The sequence below is a fragment of the Pseudorca crassidens genome, chromosome 10 (genome assembly GCF_039906515.1).
Source record: "Pseudorca crassidens isolate mPseCra1 chromosome 10, mPseCra1.hap1, whole genome shotgun sequence".
Classification (NCBI taxonomy): Eukaryota; Metazoa; Chordata; class Mammalia; order Artiodactyla; family Delphinidae; genus Pseudorca; species Pseudorca crassidens.
In genome coordinates, this window is record NC_090305.1 from 90882584 (window position 1) to 90905326 (window position 22743).

The 22743-nt window shown below is 37.4% G+C and overlaps 1 protein-coding gene across 1 annotated transcript in view; it reads right to left on the bottom strand.

The window, feature by feature from the left end:
- Window positions 1–1561: 1561 nt before the first annotated feature.
- Window positions 1562–22743, bottom strand: part of CNTN3 (contactin 3) — a 321834-nt gene continuing 300652 nt past the window's right edge. Inside the window, exons 20-23 of the mRNA XM_067755220.1 lie at window positions 21448–21631; window positions 6083–6195; window positions 5291–5459; window positions 1562–3551 (exon numbers count right to left, since the gene is read on the bottom strand). Of these exons, the coding sequence (XP_067611321.1) occupies window positions 3451–3551; window positions 5291–5459; window positions 6083–6195; window positions 21448–21631 (567 nt within the window). The 3' untranslated portion in view covers window positions 1562–3450. The remainder of the gene's footprint in view (window positions 3552–5290; window positions 5460–6082; window positions 6196–21447; window positions 21632–22743) is intronic.

The following is a 22743-nucleotide window of genomic DNA, read 5'->3' on the forward strand; positions in this document are numbered from 1 at the left end:
CTGGGTTAGACTCCCGTTTTACTATGCCCTTGCTAGAATGACCTAGTACAATGTCCTTAATCTTCCTGACCCTTAGTTTCCTCATCTGTAGAATGGGTTTGATAATAGTACCTAACTAAGAAGACTGTTGTAAAGATGAATTTAGCAAAGGTACAGTGCTTAACTCAGAGCCTGGCACATGGAGGGTGAAGATATGTTGTTTAATAGGATCAGTATTACATTACTATGAAAAATTAATCTGATACTAGCATTACTTTACCCTCTCTTCTAGGAACTCTTGGAATCATATACCTTTCTTCTCAGTAGAATGAGATCAAAGGAGAGCTCTAAATGTATACAACAAAGCCACCTTCGAACGACGTCTTCTGTCTTCCAGTGTCATATAGTTACCTACTGATGGGAAGAAGAATGCTGAGAGCATGGTTCTAAGCACTCACACATCATCTTGTTTCCTAACTCCCAGCCCTCTAAGTGGGTAGCACCAATAACCTCCATTTTCATAAAAGAGGAAATTTCAGTGCAGAGGAGTTTAGTAGTCACTGAAGATCTGACAACTCTATGAGGATAATACCACCATAGTCCTATTCTGCCGACAGGGAAATGGAGGCTTAGCGAAGTTATAGAACTAGTACAAGATCACAGGGCCACTAACTGGTGAGGATGCAATTCAGATCAAGGCAGTATGACTCACTGCTGACCTGATTGTGCCACATCAAACAGCCCTGGCTTCGGGGGAGAGGACATCAGGGCTGGTTCTGGTGTTATAATCTGTTTCTCCATATTCCCCAGCTCTTTGCCCTTTATTAGGGTACACTAATACACCTAGTACAACTAGACTTAAATTTACAGCCACCCACACACACATGAACACACACACTAACTCACACACAAACACACACACACGAACACACACACACACACACACACCTTCATACCGTGGTACCACCCCTACATATACTTTTCTCACTTAATTCTCCTACTTCTGAATATATCTTTGAATTTCCATTTAAGAAAATGATTATTATTTTAGCTCTAATTTTCCTTACATCAACAATAACTTTTACACTCTTTACTAATTGAAAACTAATCTTTTTCTGGTATACATTTTCAAACATTTAGAATATACTATACCGCAAGGATTGTTTAGAAGCAAGTCTCTAACACTGATACCAAGGAGAAAGTCAACGAAAGAGCTTATAAATTGATATTAATCTTAAGAGGGTATTTGTCAGAAAAGTGGGAGTAGCCACATTAACTTCAGAAGAAGTCAGAAGAAACTAGATACCGTAATTCTATGAAGTGAATTTTCTGCTTCTCTTTCCTCTCGTCTCCCCAGAGCTGAAATCCCTTTAATAGAGAGGGCGTTGTCTCAAACTGCTGATTTTACTCAGTCATTAGGGTATAAAAAAAAAAAAAGATTAAAAGATGGAAAGACTAAAAGTAGGCTGAAGAATATAAGAAATGATAGCATCAGCATAACTATTATGGTGCCCACTTATTTCCCCCTTAAAATGTTCTTTTTGACCATACCACAATTCAACATGCATGGGAATTTGATTTTTATAAATTTTATTAGAATAATAAAAAATAATACATACAGATAACCATAGGATACACACACAGGAATTTAAAGGTAAATTTTATACTTTTCAATATGAAACAAAGTACATATCTCATGGAGATATAGTTCTAGAAACACCATGAAACAATAGAGTAATTGCCTTGAAAATGAAAAGTATAGGAACATATTATAGGAATTACCAAATAATAAAAAGGTACAACTCCATTACATGTAGCATAAAATACAGGTATTGGAGAAAGTGTTTCTCCACTTTTTGACCCGAAATAACAATGGTCATATGAAATCTACTCGTCATTCAGAATTTTTCTAGATATATACAGCATATACAGACCTTGAAGAGAAAAGTTAGAAATATTTTTCTTCTTTGTGTATAATGACTTTATCTTAAATGTGATCTCTAAATGTAAAGTAACCCTCTATGGTAATATCAGAATTTTGCTAATATGTATTCTCCTTTGATATCTGTTGGTTTCAAATTCAGATATCTTTGCAAAGAACAAGTTCCTGCAAAATGTGAAATGGACAGGAAAGAGGTAAAAAATTGACTTTGCAATGTGTAACACTCAATCTGCTGATTTTCATATATTTTTTACATACTGCTATGAAGTCATGTCTTCGACAATCCTTTGAACACCATGTATTGAGAGACTGAGTCATACATATCTAAGTCAGCAGCATGGCCATGGTTCTATTACAAATTTAGCTCAGGAACTAAAAAGCCTGCCAGACTCACTCTCATAAACGGTTGGATTTCATTAAAAACCATCTCCACCATCCAAAAAAGAGAGGGTCCCTTGATGGAATCAGAGATTGGAAATGAAGGATCACGTACATTTTGTTTAATATCTGGATTAAGATTCAGGTTGTTCCTAATTTTCTCCACCATGTTTTAATAAAACCTGAAAGCTTTTTCTTAGGTGTGAAGGAAACAATCCCTTTTTACTTTATTTCACTTTTTAAACCTTTTGAGAGAGGATAAAATGTGATCATTTCAGTTTTATAATATCATGGAATGAAAAGGAAAGCATTACCTAGAATGGAGTGCAAACTTTAAAAATGTGGCTGGTCCTCAGAACTTCAATATGATTAAATAAATTCATACTAATATATTGCACAGGCCTAGTGCATTAGGGCTAACAAAGCACTTTCACATTTCCTTCTTTATCTTTTAGCAAGTAATTCACGGGGGAGAGGCAGATAAGATGGGTATTATTATCTCCACATTTTAAGGGTGAGTGCTTGAGAAGTAGAGAGAGCAGTGATCTGTAAAGAATGTCACAACCACGCAGCAGTATACCCGGACGAAACAGCACTCTTCCAAAGTCTACCGTAGCATCTCCAACAACATGCTTTTGAATTACATGCACCCTCTGCCCAACAGGGTAATTTTTAAAATGTATCTTTCACCCTTGAGTATTTCAAATGAGCATTTCCAAATAACACTAATTATGTCTTCCAAACAGTGCTGTTACAATGGGAGCAAAGCATCTGGAGTAAATGAGTTTTTCTACGTTAAAAAAAAACAAAACCAAACCCACAAAAGTATGTGTCTGCATGTGGGTGTGTATACATGGAAGCATGTGAGCCTTTATCCACAGGCAGTGCTTAAAATCATAAGAATGTCTCTATCAAAAATCGGATGTATGTAATATGTAAATTCCTTTGGTGTATCAAGTAAATATTAAGGCATTTCAGATTCCCTAAAAGGATTTACTGGGTTTGTTTTTTTATTATATTCATATTTTACCTATGTAGAAAGTTAAAAATACAGAGTTGGAAAAAAACATGCATAATCACTGCATTTCATGAAAGCACTTTTTTTGTAACCAATGAACTTTCCCATAAATAATAATAAAAAAAAGTGACTATCACCACAGGGTGTTTACAATAAAGAACAGTACTGTAGAGATATAACTTGACACAGGGTGGGCATTGGAGATGGCTGATGTACAACCTCTTGCATCCGTATCTGTCAAAGATGATAAAGAGCTCATTAATAAGGACTGTATCAATTTAAGTAACTAACTTAACTACCACAAGTTAACATTAGCCTTCATGTTATGTAACAATGTAGTATAGATTATTTGCCAAGAGTATCTCTAAACACTCTTATATACTTAAGTTTTCTTAAGGGATTCTGGGCTTTGTTCATCTAGTATTATTTAACTTCAATTGAAAGTGGAAAAACAACTTCATCATTTTGAAAACAATTATACTCCATTACAGACATTTTTGAGATAATTCAATGGTTTAATTATAGAAGGCTTCATTGGAGAAGGGTTAGGAAATATGTTTGTTTCTCTTCTGTACATTTTTAGATAAGTTATTATGTATAATATAAAATATCATCTTAAAAAAGCAATCAATAAAAGCTCCATTTTCCTATAGTTGGCCTTTGTCTGCACCAATCTATGCAAACTCAACAAGAAGGCAGATGTCAGACGGAAAGGCTACTCTTGACTCAGCGACCCTCAAATGCTAACATCTGTCTGTTCCTGCGAAAGCACAGAACCTACTCCTTTCAACAGTTCCACTTTGGCCATATTGTAATTTTACCTCTGAACCTTGAGCTATCTTAGGAACAAGATAGCAGGTCTTAATTAAAAACCTAAATAATAATAATAATAAGCTTAAATTAATTCCTGGTTTTGCTCTATTGAAGCACATACAGTTTTAAAAATGTCTGTAGTCCTAAATGGTTTTTACATATTTTTATGTTGCAGAACTCAGTTCTGAGATAAATATTTCCCATTTTCTCCATTTAGTTACTGTTTGCTTTGGTCTAAGTATTGCAGTCTTTATGATTTCATGAAGAGATACAATTCCTCCAAGTTTCCACATCTCCCTTTCTCTTTACTTGCTAATGATGTCCCTCATTTTGTTTTCCAAGATTACAAATAAGGGTTTTAATCTTGAATGCCCAAGATTATAGATTAGGCCAACCTCAATGAAAAGAAACAGGGAGCAAAGTAATTTAGGTTACTAAGAACCGCAGAATAGCATGGCTTCTGCAGTACTTAAATTGAGGCCACAAAACTCCACCCTTGAGATTTAAAAGAAAAAATTTCTTCTAACACGGTCACTGGTAAAATACGTATGAAAAGTCTGTTTCCCTGAACTCTAAAAGTACAATTTCTATAATACAATAGGCTTCATTTGGATTTTGAAAAGAAAAGCAAGTATGAAACTCCACTGAAATCAGAAACTAAGAATTTTTTTTAAAAAGTGTCTTTTGGTTTGGCCAAATGGGTTCTGACCTTAATTTAACAATGCTAAATTTTCTACTTGGTAAAGAACTGATAAGATTCATCTATAATTTCTCAGAGGCAAACAACTGGAATATTAAAGATCTTAAAAACACTTTGTGGGTTCAACGTCGCCCTTGAGACATGCTTAAGGAATTCTGTTTTATGACAATCCAAAGGCAAATTTATGCATAGCTCAGAATGAGAAAAAAATTAAATTAATAAAATTTGCTAAATATTTCTCAATGTTTTTTCTGTTATTCTGTTCTTATCGTTCTTATTTTGCACCACTCGTGAGGAATTCCTCCTGCCGTCATCTCTCATATTCCAAGACCTTCTCAGCATTCAGATGAAAGAAGCGGTAGGAAAACAAAGAGTGGAGAGGGAGGCACCGACTGACTCTCTCTTGGGGGCTCATAACTGATGCTGGGAATTAAGGAGATGTTGACGTCGACCAACTTACTGGTTATTCTTGGAATCCTGATCTGTTCGCTACTGGTCCCATCCCCGCCATCCGTTGTGGCCTTAACTTCAATAATGTAGTCCTCCTTAATGGGCAGCAGAAGTTCGGCTGAAGTTTTGTTTGTGTTTAGCACTTGCACATTATTTTGGCTGCTAGTCCTATAGAAAACCTAAAATGCATGAACAAACACATTGATTTTTTTATAGTGCCCTCTTTTATTTTTTTCATAAACGTATTACTCTGATGTTACTTCATTTATATTGCTTATTTTCCATACCCACTAAAATACAGGCTGCATTCATAGCTCTGTCACCTTAGACTAGGGATCAGCACGTGGTAGAATCATCAGTGCTCAAAATGAAGGAGGTGGGGAAGAAAAAGTTCTTCTATGAAAAGTTCAGCTGCTTGGGTATTTGTGAGGATGGAGAGATGGGGGCAAGGTCCTACTGTATAGATCTTGAACAGGAGACCAAAGAATCAGAGCCAATGCTATTAGTTGTTTTTTAAGTAGTATATGGGTGAGCGTCAGAAATAGGAAACTAACATAATGAACAACTTACCAACATTTGGCCTAAAATTCCCCCGTGAACAGAATCATGTCACTTAAATTTGTATTTAAGAAATCAGATGTTTTGGAAAAATACCCTTTTCATAAACAGCTTGACATCTGTATGTCAGAAGTAGTTTATAAAGATCACACATCAACATTTAGAAAAACTGTTCAAATCTAGCTTCCTTTGAAAAGTACTGCCAGAGGTAGGAAAAGAAAGCATTGCAAATGACACAACTTACTTTGTACCCGGTTACTTCTGATTCATTCTCCATGGCTTTCACTTGCTCCCAATTAAGTAACACTTTCGTGTCTGTAGCATTCCAAACAACATTTCCTGGTGGCTGACTGGGAGCTTGAAATGCAAAAGGAGAAATTAAAATAGATTTGAGCATGGAGTGATATCTTACATAGAACAGATAAATGACAGTCATAGGAGGCAGCCAAAGGAGAGCAGAATCTCTTTGGTAACACATAGTGTATAAGGAGAATCAGAGAAAATAACAGAGCAGCTAAATTTCCTTTTACAAAGGCATTTCCATAACATTGTGAGACAATCTGCTTTATCATATTCATCATATACTTCAGGGCATTTCTCACTTGTTGACATGGTCTCCTGGAAAACTTGTTGATAGTGGAGATAAAGAAATTCTTTTATCCACCACTAGAGGGATGCTTGTGATGGGCTAGGAAAGGCAGGCAGTGTGTCCTGTCTGACACATCCAGAGGCTGAGAGAAATTGCCAACTGAGCAGATTAGAGTTGCAGGAAATGAAGTGTGGATGATTTTAAAACCATCCATGTATGATGAGATGAGCAAAATAGGAGGCAATCAAAGATAAGGATTACCTAGATTTAGTCCCAAGAAGTAATAGCTATACACATGAAAAACTGCAGCACAGAGTCTCTATTTTACCTTCGTTTTCCAAGTTTAAATCAATTTTTGAGAAAAATAAGGCAAAACAATGAAACGTTAATGAGAGCTCCATTAGATAATTAATGCAACTCTCTGAGGTTTAAAAACTTGGATTCATAATTTAGCTCCCTCTCATGAACACTAGATGCCGGCCGGGGGAAGGCGGTTTGATAGCATTTGTCAAGAGCAACATAGGACACTGAAAATTCAGTTTCTTGTCAATCACAAAACAGCAAACATAATATTATCCATTTGGCAACATCACAACTGCCCAAAACAGTGTTGAAATATGTTGTACTTGTGGATTTAGCCACAGAATGTGATTTGGTTAACTGAATTTGTCATGGGAAAATGAAATAAAAGATTGGCTAGGCTGAGAAATTTCTCAACATCACTGACTCATGCCATGAGGGAGAGACGGCTGGACTTACAGATGGGAAGAGGGCTCAGATACAGTCATGTGACTAATGACGCCAAACAAGATTGTACTCCCTGCAGGTATTCTGGCTTACTGTCTGCTCTTTAACACAATTCTACATTGCCTTTAAAATTTGTGATCTGGTATTAACAGTGAGCTTAGGTCAGCTCAGAGCACTCTTAAGCTGCAATGCTTAGATAACAAAACATAGATATGGCAGTGACTTAGGGCTGAAATACTAATGACTGTGTTTTGCGGGGCTCCATCCAAATGCTATGAACGCACGATTGTTAGAACAGTTTCCCAAAGTCTGTGATTTCCTGTGGCCTGGCGGCACCATAAAAGGACAGGTTCCATTTGAGGCAGCTCAGATAACGTGCTTCAGCATGGTGTGTCCTGCCGAGAGGTGTGTGCTTGTAGATTATAGAAAACTTGAGTTGATTTTGGTTGAATCACTTATTCCAACACTAGCCTTGCAAAAAAATTAACTGCAAGGTTAAAACTTGGGCTTATTTTGTATGAGTCCGAAGACAGATGAGAGTTCAGCCTGAATTGAATATTTTTTGAATGGACAAAAAGATAAAAAAAAAACAGGAAATGGGAAAGGGGAAAAAAATAAAAGTTTTGTTCTGGGTCTGATCACTCTTATTTTCCATATCGGTGTTTCCAAGCCTCAGATAGTCACGTCCCGTTTTCATCATTTTTGCTATTTTTTAAAAAATGAACTTGACTTAAACATCAACTTTAGCCTTGTCCTAAACACTAATATGCACACAGTCATGAGCCTTGGTATGCTTGTTACATTCCTATGGTACTCTATATAATAAATGAAGCATTATTAAATTTTCAAAAATATTTGTGGACTATTCTAAAATCATTTTTTATCGCTACTGGTAAGAATAACATCTTCTGGAAAATCCTAGATCAGATAAACTTTCCTTCCAAATTTAAAATCCTATTATTGTTAGCAACTAATGCCTATTAAAACCTATAATATGTTAGGCAAGGTAGAATGTGGTTTTATATAATATAATTTACTTAATCCTCATTACACTGCATTATAATAAAGCCCATTTTGCTACATGGGTAATCTGGACCCAGAAAGTTTAAAAAGAAGATTGTACATTCATGTTCATAGCAGAATCATTCACAGCAGACAAAAGGTTGAATCAACCCAAGTGTCCATCAACAGGTGAATAATCAAAATAATCAAAATAATCAAAATACTAAGGAATACTATTCAGCCTTAAATAGGAAGGAAATTCTGACACATGCAACAACCTGGATGAACCTTGGGGAAATTATGCAGAGTGAAATAAGCCAGTCACAAAAAAGACAAATTTTCTGTAGGATTCCACATATACAAGGTAGCCAGAGTAGTCAATCCATGGAGACAGAACGTAGAATGGTGGTTGCCAGGGGTGGGGGACGGGACAATGGGAGATGCTGTTTCATGGGTACAGAGTTTCAGTTTTGTAAGGTGAAAAGAGTTCTGGAGATCGGCTGCACAATAACCAAGCCCAACACTAAGGAACTGTACATTTAAAAATAGGTAAGATGGAAATTTTATGTCATGTGTATTTTTATCACAATTAAAAATTAAAAGATTAAAGACCTAAATGTAAGGCCAGAAACTATCAAACTCTTAGAGGGAAACATACGCAGAACACTCTATGACATAAATCACAGCAAGATCCTTTTTGACCCACCTCCTAAAGAAATGGAAATAAAAACAAAAATAAACAAATGGGACCTAATGAAACTTCAAAGCTTTTGCACAGCAAAGGAAACCACAAACAAGACCAAAAGACAACCCTCAGAATGGGAGAAAATATTTGCAAATGAAGCAACTGACAAAGGATTAATTTCCAAAATTTACAAGCAGCTCATGCAGCTCAATAACAAAAAACAACCCAATCCAAAAATGGGCAGAAGGCCTAAATAGACATTTCTCCAAAGAAGATATACAGACTGCCAACAAACACATGAAAGAATGCTCAACATCATTAATCATTAGAGAAATGCAAATCAAAACTACAATGAGATATCATCTCACACCAGTCAGAATGGCCATCATCAAAAAATCTAGAAACAATAAATGCTGGAGAGGGTGTGGAGAAAAGGGAACACTCCTGCACTGCTGGTGGGAATGTGAATTGGTACAGCCACTATGGAGAACAGTATGGAGGTTCCTTAAAAAACTACAAATAGAACTACCATATGACCCAGCAATCCCACTACTGGGCATATACCCTGAGAAAACCATAATTCAAAAAGGGTCATGTACAAAAATGGCCATTGCAGCTCTATTTACGATAGCCCGGAGATGGAGACAACCTAAGTGCCCATCATCGGATGAATGGATAAAGAAGATGTGGCACATATATACAATGGAGTATTACTCAGCCATAAAAAGAAACGAAATTGAGCTATTTGTAATGAGGTGGATAGACCTAGAGTCTGTCATACAGAGTGAAGTAAGTCAGAAAGAGAAAGACAAATACCGTATGCTAACACATATATATGGAATTTAAGAAAAAAAAAGGTCATGAAGAACCTAGGGGTAAGACAGGAATAAAGACACAGACCTACTGGAGAACGGATATGGGGAGGGGGAAGGGTGAGCTGTGACAAAGCGAGAGGGAGGCATGGACATATATATACTACCAAACATAAGGTAGATAGCTAGTGGGAAGCACCCGCATAGCACAGGGATATCAGCTCGGTGCTTTGTGACCGCCTGGAGGGGTGGGATAGGGAGGGTGGGAGGGAGGGAGACGCAAGAGGGAAGAGATATGGGAACATATGTATATGTATAACTGATTCACTTTGTTATAAAGCAGAAACTAACACATCATTGTAAAGCGATTATACCCCAATAAAGATGTTAAAAAAATAAATAAAAGCAAAGCACTTGCTAAGATGCACAGCTGGTAAGAGGTATCATGTGGATTCAAATCAGTTCCGGTTAATTCCAAAGTCTATGCCTCCCCTATTATGTTGTGGTAACTATCTGTGACTTTAGTTAACTCCTGAACCATTGACAAATGATTTGTCAATGATGTAAAAATGAATATTAAACATGTTCATCTCAAAATATACTCAATTTTCACTTTCCTAGGACTGCTTTTCCTGACTTCTCAGACTAAACGTAAAATGGGGCCTCTTTTCATATACCAGGTTCCCTTTCTTCATCATTTTCAGCAAAGGAACATTTTACATTTAATTGTGGTTTTATGTTTATTATCCAATTTTCCTACTAATTCATAAGTTCCTTGAAGACAAAATGTCCTATATGGTCTCTGACATCGATAGGCCCATATGCTAGTTTTTATTCACTAGCCTAACGTCTTGTTAAAGGTAGATACCAAATTAGATTTTGTATGTAATTGACTGCTATTTTAATGCAAGAAACACAACCCAAGGATTAAGAAAACGCTTCTCTAGTGTTATCAAAAAATAAGTTTGATTTACTCCCTACGTGTCCCTAAGGGATGAGTCATGCAATGACAAAGTAATGCTGAATGGGGAAAGATTCAGAACAAGTATCAGTAGCAATTCACCATGGTGTCAGCGGGGTAACATGTGGCTGGTCACAGTTCTCAAATGTGGCAGCTCAGAATTTAGAATGAATTTTCTAGCTCCATGGTTTTGAAAGTCCTCCAAGACACATCCCAATAAATGCATAAATTTCACAAAGACAAAACTGGGACATTAACACTGACCATCAGCTTGAGAGCTTGAATATGGCTGATTATATTGAGGCTAAGACGATAAGGAACAAAACACAAAGAAAGAACAGAATAAGAAAGACAGCAAAACAACTAGTGTATTCATTCAATACTTAAATGATGTATTTACTAAATATTTATGTTTTAAGTGTTAAGGGAAACATGCATAAAGAGGTGACAACATCTCGAGTAGATTTTGAAAGATGAATGTGAGTTTCACATGTAGAGGTTTGGGGGTGGTAACCCAGGCAGAGGGATGACACACGCCAAGGCACAGAGGCAGGAACTAGCATAGTGCCGTAGGGAGCTCAGTTCTGACGGGTTACAGGTAGGGATGATGGGAAGGAACTGCAAAGGCAGTTGGAGAGACAGGTAGCAGCCATATGCTAAAGAGTCTAGAAGGCCAAAGGAACGAGAAAAGGAATTTTGGGGGGCAGGCAATGGGCAAGGCACTGAAGAAGGATCAGATCTGTGATGCCATCGGGTCTGTGCTTTCACAGATCTTTGTGGGGACAGAGGGAGAAGATGGAGAATCTTGGTGGGAGCTCTGTAGGGAGTGCACTGCAGCACTTTGTCTAAAAGATAATAAAGCTTCATGTGCAAGTGATGGCAGTAGAGTTGGAGGGATGGAACAGACCTGGAATTTGCGAATAGGTCCTGATGATGGAGGTCATATGGGTGGTGCTAACAAGAAGGCAGGCTAATTCTAGCTCGGCAGCCCGGGTGAATGACACGCATCTCGGGGAACAACGTTTCTATCCAGAATTCCCTTTCAGTCACTACGGAATTAATAAGCATTTCGCATGTGTCAGGGATTCTCCCGAGTACAGTAAGCACAGAGATAAAGATATTCTCTGACTTCTAATCATGGACCACATTAGTGGTTCCCAGAGACCAGTACTTGTACAAATACGATGGTTTTAGGTGGATGACATTTTTAATTGTTTTAATTGTTAATTGATTCATAGATATAATTCTTTTGGATGAGGCCAATATTGGTACATCAGTGGTAATATACTTTACACACATAGATTAAAATTAGGTTCTAAATAACGACACAAAAAATAGGGTGTTACACAAACATAAATAACTCAGATGCTTTCAGTAGCACACAGATGTCTGGTAAACACCCCAAAAAACACAGTCATAATTCAAACTGACTCTGACCTAAGGATATATTTACAGTAAATAACTCATCTTAAACTAAGTGATCAAGAACAGAATATCACTCTATTAATAACAGTCATCAACACTCTGGTTAGCTCACTGCAAAACTTATTTCTAGGTACACATTTTTGGCAAATCAAGTATGTTTATTTTTGCTATTCATTGTAGTTTTAAGTTGTAAACTTTTCTCTAAGTAACTGCTTTGCTTTCATTTTTATGGGAAGAAAATTAAAACTACTATCTTGTAAGGAGAGAGTATTAGTCGTGTTCTGTTTATAGCAATGATACAAAGCCTTTTAAAATAAATATATTTAAGTATTAAATACATTAGGGAAATAATAATCCAGGTTGTTGAGTATGTGGCTAAAATCTTGCAAGGATCATTCAGTGACTGGAGATTGCAAAACACTGGGCAAGTTATGAGTAAAGTAAAGTTTGATTATTGTATGATCCAAACTTCCCTTTAGTATCTTTATCCCTACTTTTGGTTTCCATCCTTACCAACCTTCAGTTACCTCATATTAAGCCTTAAATGCCCTTCTTTTCTATCTTACTAATGTCAAACTTCAAATATTAATTCTTTCCTTCCACAAACTCTCTATAAAAACGATTTACCCTTGTGCACCAACAAACAGCAAGCTTGCACCACCACAGACAAGGTCTACCTAATATACTTAAGGCTTAATGTACTAGAAGCAATGTGGCCACTTACAACTCACCTGTATTGATTTTAGTCCCTTAACCTAGCAGAAGCCACAGAGTCTCAACTGCAAAAGAAGGAAAACAGCTGGTAGAGCTGTTGCTGGATTAAAAAACACAAGATAGTGAAATGTCTATAACTGTAAAGCTTCACATCAGAGGTTGCAACCTGAAACTTCAGCTAGATCCACCTTGCACACATTTTCTGCCTAACCCAAATACTGTATTTTAATTTTGTTTAGTTACCAACATTTAGAACTTGGGAGCTTTCATTTATGTTCCAGATTTCTGGTTTCTTGTGCAAAACTAGACGATCAGGAACACTGGTCCTACGATGATGGATAGAAAGCATGGGATGGAGCAACAAGAGACTGCCCCACATACCCACCAATGCTCATTTAAACCTGCCTGGCCATTGAAGGCACTTGACTTTATTACTCCTCTTTTTTTTTTTCCTTTTTTTTTTTTTGCGGTACGCGGGCCTCTCACTGTTGTGGCCTCTCCCGTTGCAGAGCACAGGCTCCGGACGCGCAGGCTCAGCGGCCATGGCTCACGGGCCCAGCCGTTCCGCGGCATGTGGGATCTTCCCAGACCGGGGCACGAACCCATGTTCCCTGCATCGGCAGGCGGACTCTCAACCACTGCGCCACCAGGGAAGCCCTTACTCCTCTTTTTAAATAAAGAGTCATTTGGGGTAGTTTTTACATATTTTGAGGATATTTTATTGACATATTTATATAAGTAATCTATCTGGATGGAATAAATTACCTTGTTATTTCTGTAAAGGCTTGAGGCTGTAGATGCTGAGGGAAGGGATATGAAGGAGGAAGGTGCAGACAGTAAAGGCAGATGAAAGAACAACTCGTGGACCCCTAGGGATCTCTCAGGACCTGTGATTTATTCTTAGATCCTCTGGAAACATTTTTAAATGGTCCTTATTATTGGCTGGTAGGATTGACTGTATTATTGTTTAAAAATACTTTGGGGTAGATTATTTGGGGTGTATTATTATTTAGTCTTTGCATGTCTTCTGTCCTTCATCCTCCATGGAAAGATTATGCTTCCCTGCCTCACTCTCACTGACATTCAGCCTGGCCATGGGACTTGTGGTCCCATGCCTTTAGGAAGACATACTTCCCCTTCTCACTGGCATCTCACAGACATCAGGTTTTGTTATATGGCTTGTTTCAGCCAGTGGAATGTAAGCGAAAGTGAAATGACAGCTTTAAAAGCAACTGAAGAGCATGGTTCACCATTTTCCCTTTGCCATGAGACCAGCATGGCCCAGAGAGTGGCTGCTTCTTCAGTCAGGATTCTGAAGTGAAGATGCAATTGATCAGATCTGAATCGCACCTATGATGGACATGTAGTATGAATGAGAAAGAAACACTTGTAGCTTAAAGCCTCTAGGTTTGGGAGTTTTGGATACTCTACCCATACGAGCCCAATCTGACTAATACAGCTATTAAACAGTAGCCTAAGCTTCAATGTAACACAATGAAATTTTGTAAAGGCATTGAGTCACATACTGAAGTGGAAATGGGCAGGAGAGAGTTGACAGCATATCTTTTAGGACTTCCAGTTTCACTTTTCATGTTCTATGACGTTGGAAGCCCAACCCAGAAGGCTGGCTGAGTTCCACATCTTATGAGAATTAACTAGATATATGGTCTACATTTTGAAATTTTTTGTAAATCATATCTCAACTTTCATATCCTGTAGATTTTTCCTCTGTCAACTCAACTTCTAGTGTGTTGACAGTACACTAAAATAGAAACAAATGATAAAAACTAATTTAATTCTAGTAGAAAAGTAGCATATCACTAGATTTATAGCACAACACTAATTGACAGGCTGTACCATTATTTCAATAATTTCAAATGGTATGTGACAAGAATAATAGTATGTCGAAGGCTTTTATTATTATTGCCATTCTTTTAGCACCTATCCTGACATCCTCCGTGTATGTGATTATCAGGCTCCTCAACAACAGCCCCATAGATTTTACTAAATCTATAGCCACTTGACTGCTACTAGGTGATTACCGCAAGGGTGCTGAATGGAGGAAGCTGGGAATATAAGACGTGTCTACCAACAGGAAAATGGCTAAACTGTGGTGCATTATCACAATGGAATGTTACACACACACTAACATATTTATGAAAATTATTAATGACCTGGGGAAAATTCTGATACCAGGTAACTAAATATATGGCATAACCTCCACTTTCTAAGAGAAACATTTTATAGAACGTAAGTCTGGAAAGAAAGATCAACAATACTAACAATGGTCTTTCTGAGGGATGGGATTATGGGTGATGATTTTCCCCTAATTTCAGCAGTGAATACATTTTCCTTTACATATAAAAAGTAGAGGTTGTTAAAATAAAGAATATTACTGTCCAGAATTTTCAGTAGTGATATCTTCACAGTGCTGAGAGTGAAGTTGGCATTGACTTTCAAAACATGGAATTTTAAGATATTTGCCGTGACTTAATTATGTAAAACTCAACAGATGTCTTGACTACCTGATGGTAATGAGCTGACTTACATGATAAGTGGTAGCTTGAAGGTACACTTTCCACTTGGACTTCACTTGAGTTAAACATCAACATTTGTCATGAAACAGCTTAAATATTTGACACTGTGTAGAAAACAAGTTACCAAAAGCCACTTTTTCCCAAATAATGAGATATACTTGTCTTGACATCATTGAAGTTATTATAAATTAATTTATCATAAGAGATTGACACAATTTTAAAAAACAAGACAAAAACACGTGCTTCTTAACACATCTAAAACTCAGAAAAGACCTTACTTGGGGTCTAATCTAGAATGTCAGGGAAGAAAGCCTTTCTTCATTTTAAATGAATGGGAATTCCTGTGACCAAAATCTCTCCTTCTTCGGATAATAACAACATGAAAATTTGTAGCCTATAATCAGAACGTTTACAAGCTTCTAGAGAATTCACGGGCAAGGTGGACAAAAGTACCAAAGCTCCTACAAACTAAAGTTCATAAGATTTATACATTTGGCCAAAGTATTTGTTTCTATACTAGCTGAAACTTCCTAATTGGATTCTGATTAAATTCAATATTATATTGCTATCTTGCTTCAGAGCTTACAAAATCAGACATCACTTTCTTGAAGTCCACAGACAGGAAAAGAAAACCCTTCTAAATCTGAAGAATGTGCATTATTAGTAAACAGTGTATTCTAATGTTGTATGTGTGATTTGTGGCGTATCATACACAAACACGAGTGGGTGACATATATCTGTGGTATGTGACACACAGAAAAGCCAACAAATAACATTTAGTCACCTAGGGAGGAATTAATTCCCTTTTAGTCTTCCCATTAGTTTCAAGAGAAAGCTGGATTTGGGGGCTACTAGCTCTTTCATATGCCTTCAGTGCTAACCTCACAAACAAAGAGGAAGCAGGTTCAGTTGTCTGAATAGGCAAGACCACGTTGCTAATATTTAAAATGGAGAACAGCTTATTTCTTCATTATATTTACTATTATTGGCATTGTTCATTGTTTAATTATTACTTTGTTAACATCTACTTATGGCAATGATACTGGTTTTCATACTCAGGAAATTAGTTTCCGTTTTCTTTAGGTTTATATAAGTAAAAATGGTAAGTTAGTTTTTAAGAAAAAATACTAGGTACACATTAGCAGAGAAGGCCCACAGAAATGGCAAACATTGAGAAGGCAGATCACCATCTAAAATTTGGAAAACATTGTACTGATATGTACCTGACTCTTAACTTAGAGTGGATGATTATATAATGAAATCGTACCTTTGAAAACTTGAAAACTTCTACATTAGGTGTTTGAGGCAGAAATATTCATTTTATCAAAAACCTCTGAGATATTGACTCACATTGTTTCAGGGCTTGTTTTATTCACATTTCCTTTTCATTTCCGGAGGACACACTTAATTGGTTTCCTTAAATTCAGACAATTAATTTTGGCTCAACCTACATGGATGAACATTCCACTTGGAAATGCAAACACTCAAGTGAAAAACTGATTTCACCATGTAATATCACTATTTTCTCAAGTAGATACTCATGTATAATCATTGGTGAAGGCACTAAAAATAGGATTCTCTTGTTCTAGGGGAGAATCTGGGCAAGTGATGCAGGCCAGGCCAATCTAGCGTTTCCACCTACTTGCCACAAAACCTGGCTCCAGAAGAGCCAAGACCCCTCCTTGGCTCTGAGTGGAGGGATGAGGAAGGAGCTGGCCCTCTTCCCAGCATGCTTAGTTGACAGGAATAGGCTTTGAGGTGCTTAATGGCAATACTGTTACTCTGAAGAGGGGACCTGGTGAGAATGACGCCATCATGGAACAGAGCCAAGAGATGAAGACATTCTTGATTGTTTAATAAATACTTACAGGGCACCAACTGTGATTACTGAGACACTGAAGATAGAGCTCTGGGGATAGAGTAATGAGGAAAACAGGCAAAATCTCTGCCCTGAAGGAGTCTGGCCTTCAGTCAAAGCAGGCTGGTGAGACAACAATAAAATAATTACGAACATGCATGGGTGGTGGCTCTAAGTGCGATGCCCAAGAATAAAGCAGCAAAGGAGACAGGGAGTGTCGGGAACTGAGGGGCTGTACTTTTACATATGGCGGTCAGGTGGCACTGAGGTTACATGTGAGCATGGGGGAGAGTCCCACTTGGGCATCTGGAGGAACAGCCTTCGGGGGAGAGGGAACAGCAAATGCAGAGCCCCTGAAAGGAAGGTGGAAGGAGCGGGTAGAAAATAGTACGAAATGAGTCTAAGTAGGATTTCAGGATGGACTGTAAAGGCCTTGTTGGGCATTTTAAGGATTTAGCATTTATCTGCAGTGGGATGGGAAGTGATTGGAAGGTTCTGAGCAGAGAAGCAACATCATCACTACCACTCTGGCCTAAGGGAGACAAAGGCAGATGGGCTGAATGATAAAGGGTCGCTGCCCTGATCCATGTGAGGGTTGTACCAACTTGTACCAGGGCGACTGCCGTGAATGCCTTAAGAAGCGGCAGATTCTTGCAGCAGGCAGATTCTGGACCAGGTGCAGGGTATAAGAGAAACAGAAGAGTTGAGGATGACCCCCAAATTTTTGTGGCTGAGCGACTGCAATAACGGGATTGAATTTACCAAGATGGGGAATATTGATAGGGTAGAAGGGCCAGGTTTTAAATGGGGTGGATGATTTAAAGAACTTAGTTTTAGAAATAATCAATTTGAGATGTTAGGTGATCGCTGAGGATGTTGAGTGTTAAATTTATCCATACTGAAAGCCACGATTACCACTTGACTTTTCAGTCATTCAAAGCAGAATATTTGCCCTCCACATTCTTTCTTGCAATCTCCGAACATAAACTTCTCAGTATGTTTCCTTTTAGAAGCCGTTCCATTTCGTCATTTATATGCTATCTGCAATTTTTCCTCATCAGTGCCTTTAGATAAAAGATGTTCTTAAGAGTTAGCTCTCTTTGGGTTGCAAGTAACAAAAATCCATCTTTGATTACTTAAAGAGGCTAATTAGTGTTTAACTTAGAAATGCTTTAAAAAAACACAAGTATTTGGATATCAAGAATTAAGTGTGTAATGGAAGCTACAGTCCTTAACCTGAGAATCCTTGTATTATTTACATTAATCAAAAATATCACCCAAGATCTGTATGGATGTAAAGCCTCGCATACAGAATTCCATGATGACAAGTACATGAAACTTGCACATTTTAAGTAAGATGGTGAAGGACTCCAGTAAGTGTTCTGAACTCACCATGTTCAGTCAAGAGGAAGTATATGGGATTAATAATAGTACTTCAGGCTGGCCTGCTTCTTTAGATCTCATTCATCCATCTAGCTACCCACTAAACATTTAATGAGTGGCTCCCAGTGCCAGGCTGGGCACTGGGGCTGGGTGAACAGACACAGAGGGACTCTTTCCCCATAAAGTTTACAATCCAGAGGGGAAGACAGATAGCAAGCAAAGACTCGAAGATGTTATCTTCGTTCTTTATGCCTGAAGCATGACAATAATTCTCTTCATAGTGATAATCACAAAAGCCTTATTAAAATTTGTAACTAGGATTTGAAGCTAACACCGTGTCAAACGTTAGTATAACTATTAAGAGCTGCCAGTAAAATAATATTAGAAATAGTTTTCAAAGATTGTCTTACTTGTATTTTGGTACATTAGAAAAATTATGAATGTAAAATTTAAAACTTAACGATGGTCTTTATACACAATCTTAGAATAGTTAGGGATTTTAATTATCTCTATGAATTTCCCACTCAAAGTAGGAAACCTTTCTTTAATAACACCTACAGCCCCACATGCAGACTCCAGTTAAACTGGGGCGATAGGAATGTATCATTTGCAGGGGGGATTTTGTTCAATTACTGGAATTCCCATGAGACTCCAGGTCCATGAGCACAGAAGTCCTGTCTATTGTTGATCACCTTACCTGCTTCCTAAACACAGAGTAAAAACCCAATAAATACCGGTGTTATATACGGCATGAACATTCGAATTATATGGTTGAAAAAGAGGCTAGTACAGCGGTTAAGACTATGTCTGGGTTTGTATGGCTCTCTTGCTACTTACTCTGTGATCTCAGTAAAGTTATATAACCTCTATGTGCTTCCACATCGTCTCTAAAGTGAGACTACTAATAGTTTCCAAGTCACGGTGTTGCTGTGAGAATTAAGAATCAATACATGAAACATACTTAGAACAGAGACTGGAAATTGCTCTGTAAGTGTTAGTCATTAAAATCATAATCACCATCATTACTGTAACCTGCAAATTCCTACTTTAGATTGGGTATTTATATGCTATCTTTAAATTTTAAAGGGTTGTGCTTTTTTATAATTCTATTTCACTCACTGTACATTACCATGAAATTCCTATTGATTTATAATCAATCTCTTCCTTCTGTCTAACCAATTCACTAAGCTCTTCACTGATTTCATGATGATGTCACACAGTCTTTTACAATCATAATTTCTTAGCAAGTAATCACATCAATTATTAAGTCGGAGGGAAGAGCCAGATAACCTTGTATGCATGCATCAGTGCAATCAGAATTTTTGATTGATGCTGTGCTTTGAACATATAATAATTATGTATATTTAAATCGTACTAATTCAGAAGCGCTACTGGGAATACCAAATATATTTAGCGAAAAGTTCTAAACGCAGAATATATTCAGTTTATTGGCAAACCGACACGCTCCTTGGTCTAGCCCCAACCATGTGTTCTAAGAGATGGAGTCAGGCTTCGCCTAATAATTAGTGAAGGATAATTAATTACCACATTAGTTGGTTGCTTGTAAATATATGCTACTTAAAGGGATTAAAATGTTTGGTTGCTAAACTTTCTCTCCAAATTCTCTTTTCAATAGATAATACAAAGGTAAAAATATGAACTTTCCTGATCAAATGAACACTGGTTAATGAAAATCCATAGTAGAATTGTGTTTTATATATATTTTAACTTACCCATAAATAACACTAGTAATAAAATTAGATTTTATACTATTGTTGTTCTTAGCAATTTTAGCCAGCCAACGTACGTTCTCACGAAAGTTTGGGAATTATATACGGAAACAGAAATGCATTAATGAAATTGGCAGTCAAACACAATAACTGTCTCATTCCCATATAGGGCCAGTTAACAAAACACTTTTACTGGGTTAATTAATTTTGAAAATAAATTAAGAAGAAAAATAAATTAAGAAGAAAAAATTACTGCACCATTGTTTTAAAATTAAAGTTAATCCTGTCATGCCCACATTCCTCATCTTTCAAAAAGAAGTAAAAACGACACCTACCTCATGTGGTAGGTATGAAGTTTAGGTGTGGGAATACATGTAAAGCATGTGAACATAAAATGTTCTAATTGCTATTAGCTACGATGATGATGACAAGAGTAATTCAAATGGTTGCATTGTGAGAAAGTAACAATACAATACAATAACTAAATATATACTGCTGTTATCAGTTTCATGGAAATATATGTGAAACACTACAAAATTGCAAATCACTGATTTTTCTGTAGCCTAATTTAAAGCCAGGTTAATATATAGCTCATAATTGGTGCCTGTGAATGTATCTGTGAATACACAGCTAACAAAGATTCAGCTTTGAAGGCAACACTGACTGACATCTCTGGTCAGATTTTTTAAAATATCCATGTATTCATGTGAAGCAACATCTTTGGCTGGTAACCTTTTATTGTACATTGCCCTCTTTTGAATAAGTAGGAAAGAAAAGAAGAAAAACATCACTCTTGATTCTTTGGCCTGAACTTTAAGTTATTCATGCTTATCAAAAATCCTCAAGCTTTGGAGAACTAAAAATACATGAAATAAACCAATTAGCTTGATCACATTTTAAAAGAAAAGTGGACGGACGTGACTAAACAGCCCACTCTAAAATTTTTCAAAAGATGCACATTCATTTTCACATGGGGTTTCTAACTGAAGATTTAGGGGTATCAGGAAGACATGTATGTGTGCCTCTGAGTTTACAAGGGATTGGAGTTGGGTTTCCATCATTCATTGGGCTTACTGACTTGTGTTGTCCATCTAAAATGATAAAGAAGGCTACCATTTTAAATGCAAAGTATTTTTTTGACGTTAAAAAAATCACAAGATACATACGAGTTTTCTTGGTGGTTGCATTAACTGTGGCACTGAAGGGACCGGTACCAGCGCTGTTGAAAGCCCGGACAGCCGTGTAATATTCCAAGTTGCTCTTCAAGCCATGGAGTCTGGCCGATGTCACATTTCCTGACACTTTCAGTTTGCTCGATGATCCCTCTTCTCCATTATTCCAATACCGCACCTGGTGGACAGAAAACATAAAAGATGAGAAGGACTGACAAAACAGCATCCTTTAAATTAAGTGATTTTTATTAAAATGGGCACTGTAATTTATTTACTTTACCATTTGTTCCACAAGTAGTTTTTAAGGACCTACTATGTGCTAGGTGCTGCATTAGGCTCTGTGCCACAGACGTGAAAGAAAAGGGACTCCTGGGGGAGACAGGTAATAAGTACACAAATAAACCAGATAAATTCAAAGACAGTAAGTGCTACATGCTACTAGCCCATAGCCTTATAAATGGGAAAATGAAGGGAAAAAATCTGCATTTCTAAGAGCGTGAGCTGCTTCTCCTTCAACCTGGCTCAGGCTCAACGCTGGAAGGCTGACAGCTATGCTTAAACTCTGACGGATGGTGAAGATGCTTTCTGTGAAGAAAGGGACCTGTCAGAGCAAAGACCACTGAAAAGCCAGCTGGCCACTGGCTCGTCCTACAGTGATGGCCAAGTGTCACCAAGACCCCCGAGTAGGCAGAGCTGCTGCAGAGAACAGGAAGGCAGGTAACATAGGTTAATATATGGATATATTGAAATGTTTTACTTGTATTTCATTGTTGTGAATTGTGCAAAATGATCTGAGACTGCTTATGAAGATATATACATTTACAGTATAAAAAATAAAAATGTTTTGAGAGTATTTGACAAAATAAAGAAATAAAAGTAGAAAAATACAATAAGAAGACATGTTCCCCAGTGAACTCCGATTTATGCTATAAAGCCCTACTATGCTTTGCTAGACAGTTTGGATCCTTCATAAAATAAAAACAGCAACAAAACCACCAAACAAATGGCTCATGAAAAGTGCAACTATTCCTCGTGCTGAGACCAGATATCACCATCTGACCATCTAAAGCAGGGGTTGGACATGTAACACAAATACATAAAGCAGACTGAGTACATATTTTTTACTTTCCTAAAGAAACAGGCACTTGGGGCTCCTCTGATGGCGCAGTGGTTAAGAGTCCGCCTGCCAATGCAGGGGACGCAGGTTCGAGCCCTGGTCCAGGAAGATCCCACATGCCGCAGAGCAACTAAGCTCGTGTGCCACAACTACTGAGCCCGCGTGCCACAACT